The sequence below is a fragment of the Chrysoperla carnea genome, chromosome 4, assembly GCF_905475395.1.
Source record: "Chrysoperla carnea chromosome 4, inChrCarn1.1, whole genome shotgun sequence".
In the NCBI taxonomy this organism is placed as follows: domain Eukaryota; kingdom Metazoa; phylum Arthropoda; class Insecta; order Neuroptera; family Chrysopidae; genus Chrysoperla; species Chrysoperla carnea.
Window position 1 is genome coordinate 62,829,473 of NC_058340.1, and position 5,431 is coordinate 62,834,903.

At 28.5% G+C, this 5,431-nt stretch overlaps 1 protein-coding gene across 1 annotated transcript; it reads right to left on the reverse strand.

The window, feature by feature from the left end:
- Positions 1-239: 239 nt before the first annotated feature.
- On the reverse strand, positions 240-3,117 carry LOC123299236 (TNF receptor-associated factor 6). Its single transcript, XM_044881558.1, has 6 exons — positions 2,834-3,117; positions 2,461-2,752; positions 2,053-2,186; positions 1,607-1,861; positions 1,399-1,536; positions 240-1,292 (listed from the first exon to the last, which is right to left on the reverse strand). Exons 1-6 carry the CDS (start codon positions 2,995-2,997, stop codon positions 1,103-1,105), a joined length of 1,173 nt encoding a protein of 390 aa, XP_044737493.1. The 5' UTR covers positions 2,998-3,117; the 3' UTR covers positions 240-1,102.
- Positions 3,118-5,431: the final 2,314 nt, after the last annotated feature.

Consider the following 5,431-nt stretch of genomic DNA (forward strand, 5'->3'; position numbering starts at 1 on the left):
TCTTTTGCGTCTAAATGCGATCATGTAAAAAAAGCTAACTTTGAGAATTAATTGATCGTAAACTGAAACATATGATTAAAACCAAATATAGCTAGTTTCAATTCGGTCTGTAGAATTTTCATTCCAATCCTAACTGAGTAATTTATTATGACGTAAATAAAATCTCAAAATTATTTTATAAATAAGAAACATATATTTAATTAACAAGTTATTATACAACATAATTACGTATTTATTTACAAAAGTTACAAAATTCTGAAAATCCAAGAAAATAAGACATTAAACTAATATATTTTCTTTAGAAATTTGTTACAACTAAGGCAATCAGAGATTGCTTACCCCTGAAATTTTTTTATAAATGTTTGTTCACAACCCTATAATTTTTTCATTATTACCCGTAACAATAATGTATGATATAGAGATAAAAGAAAACTTTTTTCAAAATAATTTTTAAAAATTTCGTCAGAGATAGCTTTAGTAGTAGAGTTTTCACTTTCCTATTGCTTGGCAATTCTTTCTTTAATTTGTTCGATATTTTATGAAAAATGTTTACTAATATAAGCGGCTAAGCCTAATTAAAATCCGCTTGCTGAGCAAAAATCTCACTTACGAAAATCGATTAGCCCTCAAAATAACTGTATACCCCTTTTTAACCCCGTTAGGCGGTGAGTTTCAACGAAAAACGTCTTCAATCAATTCTGTTAAAGAATGTTTATGCAAAATTTGAAGTAGATTGGACCAAGGAATCACGTTGTCCCATACAAACTTTGCCCCCGTTTTTCACCATTTAAGGGTAGAATTTCTTATCGGATGCCTACGTCATATAAAAAGAACACACCGTCCAAGTTTCAGGTCTCTACGATCAGTGGTTTAAGCTGTGCGTTGATCCATCAGTCATTCAGGACAAAGCATTTTATATCTACTAATTAAGCAATAGAGATAAAATAATGTATTTGTTAGTCATTGCATTAAATTGCTTTTTCAACATTTTTAACTGTATATTGTATTCATCCAATAACATTTACTCTTTTCTTATTCTTAATTAGTCCCAGATTATTCGCTTGAGAAATGATCGAATCAAATTACTGCATCCTGTTTTGTATTAAACAGTTTGTACTTGTATTTTAACTGTCAAACAATTATTATGTACAAAACCTTTGGAAAATAATTCATCAATTAATATAAATTCAGTGTACCCAAATCCAAGTGGATTCATTAATTTATGTGGTTGTTGAAATGCTTCCAAATCTGGTCGAGTCATCATTGTTTCTTTTATATTATAATATGAGTTCCTACAAAAAATAATTTTATCTAACAATTGTCTTTATGATGTTAAATATACAAATTACTGTATATATACATTTTTTTCTTTAGGATAAAGTATTACAATATACGTACATTGGATGGACTATCGTTAACGAAATTTTTCCATTAAATGGCCAATCTAAACAATTATTATGTGTACTTTGCATAACATGAACCAATAAACCAAGGAAATCAGGATTTTTTGGTGATAAATTCAATCGAGCACAAAATCTGTAAATAAAATCCCAAAATTTGTATTTAATAACAGGGTAAATAAATAATTATTTAAAAAAATCTTTACCGATATCCAAATGGCGATGTAAAAAATCCTTCACTATAATACATTTTATTATGATCCTTGATCATTGTGTCTAATTTTGATCTAAAATCACTAATTGACCAAATATATATTCCACCGCAAAATTGTTGTCTGGTATCATTGATAATTGTTTGATTTATTGTTTTTAATTCATTAATTTCTTTCCTTAGATTACGACATGTTATTTCTTGTTCATGAGTTCGCTGTTCCAATATAATAAGTCGTTCATACATGGCCCTAATGAAAAAATTAATTGTTAAAAAATAATTAACATATGATAATAGGGGTGGTATTTTTGTGCCTGTCTTCCTGGGTTAAGCTCAATGTAATTGTAAGTTGAATCCAATCTTTATTTAATTCAGTATAAAAAAATATTGTAGCTTAATTGCTTTCTATTGGGGGTTGGGAGATAATATACTTCAACATACCGTATTAATTCATGTGATTTATCGGTAGATGTATCATTTTCCTTTGGTGGTGGATCCCATAATTTAGATTCTTCTGTTTTACTTGCTGAACTACTTTTACGGATGTTTAAATTCGTGTATGCTTGTGACATTAGCTGCAACATGTAAAATTTTTTTTAAATAAAATAACGTTCCCGCTTTTGGTCTATGCCGGAATTAAATTCGATCGTCGATATTAATTATGAAAAAAACTTTTATTGATTTTTTTAACATGTTTTTATTAACTCGCTTTTTGTACGTCCGGGTGGAATTTTGTAATTGATTTTAAACTAACTTCCCGATGAGCTAGATATTTGGACCATAGCTCAGAAGTGGATGACAATACATGAAGATGTGAAAGAAAAAGAAAAAATAATCTATAATACCTACCATTAAATGTTGCTGAATGTTTTCTGAACTATGTCTATCAATTTCCTCAGTAGAATTTCCTTTAAAATTACATCCAAAGGTAAAAAAAGTACAATCCAATTGTTTTGGTTCTGTTAAGTCAAATGGACAAATATGTGATTCCATTTCAACTATTGTTAATTCAATATTGCAACCGATGTTTGGACATTTGGTCTTTTGTTGAGAAATTTCTCGCCTTGTAAAATTATCCGGAAAAATATCCTTATCGGAACGTAGAGGGATATTATCAATCGGACAGCAGGAAGATTCACGTCTGAAAAATTACATTGACTTAGATTGACTTAAATTTAAAAAAAATAGATTTTTTATTTAAAATATATTTTTTGGAACTTACTCAAGCCACGATTCAATACAATTTTTACAAAATCGATGCCCGCAGGATGTTAACATAGGATCTTTTAACCAAGATAAACACACAGGACATGTATATGGTGATTCTTCTGGAGGATCAACTATATTGTTAGAACTTTGTTGTACTTGTAATTTCTCACTAGACATGATGAATGTGTCTACACATAGAATTCCGATGAGTGCGCACTCAATAAAATTAATTTTTCTAAGTATTGAATTTGATGATTAAAAACTTTGATGAGATCATCTGTCATCAACAGGTGGGAACTCTTTACGTACAGCAGGTGGCCTATTTAACAAAAATATTGAATTGATAAAAATATTTAAATTACTTCGAAAAACATTTCAATCCAAGGTTATCGTTTTTGAAAAGTGTTTATGGCATCATGTTGATTTTTTCTTTTAAATTTTCATAAAAATATTAATAGATAATTATAATTTAATTCAATGCTATATAGATTTTTTTTTCATATTCACGGGATATTAAAAATAAAAAATACCTTTTAAAATTACTTACCTATTTTCAAAATAAATTATGTACAGCAGTTTATTACAAAGGTCTGCGACTAAAAAACTGCATAGGATTTTTTTACATTTTCTTATAGATTTTGACCTCTCAAAAAACAGGGAAACTATTCAAAACATTCTATCACATAGGTTTTCATAGATATTAGTAACGACATAAACTAGTCTTAAAGTAGTATTATTGCACAATAAAAATAAATTAGCTTCGCTTCCAATGGGGTATTCTGTGCATATGGAAGAAAACTGACTATAACAATTTGGCCATTACCCTGGAAAGAATCAAATATCAGGACCATCAATGGATGGTTTGTGGGGACTTCAAAATACTCACGATGCTTTTGGGTCAGCAGGCAGGCTATACTAAATACCCTTGCTTCTTATGCTTATGGGGTAGTAGAGCCAGAAAACAGCACTGGACTAAAAGTGATTGGCCACCCCGAGAAACTTTAAAACCTGGGGAGAAAAATGTTATCAATACTACTTTGGTGCCGCCAGAAAAAGTTTTGTTGCCACCTCTCCGTATTTAATTGGGGTTGATGAAACAATATGTAAAATCACTGCAAAAGGATGGAAACTGTTTTAAATATCTATGTACAAAATTCCCGAAGCTGTCAGAAGCAAAGTTGAAAGAGTGAGTTTTCACTGGCCCCGACATAAGAAGGCTTCTAACTGACACCCTCTTTGTGGAAAGTATGAAAACATCCTGCTCATTGATGACATGAATCATAAATAATAATTTTATTTATATTATGTGATGAAGACTCACCTTCTTCATATGTTTATAAACTTAGAAAAACGTTTCAAACAATTTTCTAAATTCTATTTATTAAAATCCATTTTAATATATAAAATAAAATTACACATGCATACAATATATTGTATATAAGAAAATTAATCCTTTTTTTTATATTTATTTTTCAGTTTTAACTCCTAAAAATTTAATTATAATTATCTAAATATGTTAAATATGAGATACTTTCTAACACTATCACAAGTATTAATTCTTTTAGATGAGCTATTTTTTTTTTTATATAGAATATTCAAGAATATATAGATCAGTTATAATGAAGAATTTCCAGAAAATTGAGTTGTTGTGCAAAATTTTTTTTCGATAAAAAGGAAAGATTAAAACTAACAGTTTAGTTAAGGTAGAATGAGCGCCAAGGCAAGTTTAGACTTGTGGTCGAAATTATTTGTACCTTATTTTCAACTTTGATGATAAATTTTGTTATAACGTTCATGAATGTAGACGAAAAATGAGAATAAAATTTTTCGATATCTGCCTTGGTTTTCGAAACAAAACAAAATTTTCAATTTTCGATATTTTGAAAATTACTTCAGATATCGAAAAATTGTATTCTTACTTATTTAATTTAGTTCCACTTTCCGTCACTTGCTGCTGCAATTTATACATATCACACAGTTTTATTAAGTTTACCCAAGAAAATTTTTGTGTACAAGCGTCCTGTATACCTAAAATGAATCGTAAAAGCAGAGGCGGATTTACGAATTTGCCGCCCATGGGCAGGCATCAAAGTGCCGCCTTTTTTTATAAACAAAAATCTGTTTTATTTATTTGGAAAATGAAAAATATTTAATATAATAAATGAAATAACTTTTTAATCATAAATAAGGTTTACAAAACAAAAAAACAATTCATTTTTCAATTATTTCAATGTACCTACATTTTTACGCCGGACTTTTTCAACAGCAAATGTATCGATGATTTTGTTCAGATCAACTTGTAGCAAAGTTTCAACTTCAATACACATTATAGCCAAAGAATTTAGTCTGTTCTCTTTCATAGTGGAACGATCTTTTATTAAACAAAAAAATTTTTAATAATTGAAACGAATTTTTTGCCGCCCCTGCGTAAAAGTAAAGTGTTATATATTTTTTAGCTTTTTGGAAATAATTTTCTAAATGAAATAGATTCGAAGTAATACTTTCTTTAATAAAAAAAACTAATTCATTGAATATTCTATATAATAAATATGTATTAAATGTGTCACAAAGCTCTTTATAAACAATTATTACAAATTTGTCCATTATCACT

Coding starts and splice junctions, on each gene's coding strand:
- LOC123299236 (XM_044881558.1), bottom strand. CDS start 2,997: ATGTCTAGTGAGAAATTACAAGTACAACAAAGTTCTAACAATATAGTT. Junction 2,187..2,460: donor ACATTCAGCAACATTTAATG/GTAGGTATTATA, acceptor TACATGTTGCAG/CTAATGTCACAAGCATACAC. Junction 1,862..2,052: donor AAATCACATGAATTAATACG/GTATGTTGAAGT, acceptor TTTTTTCATTAG/GGCCATGTATGAACGACTTA.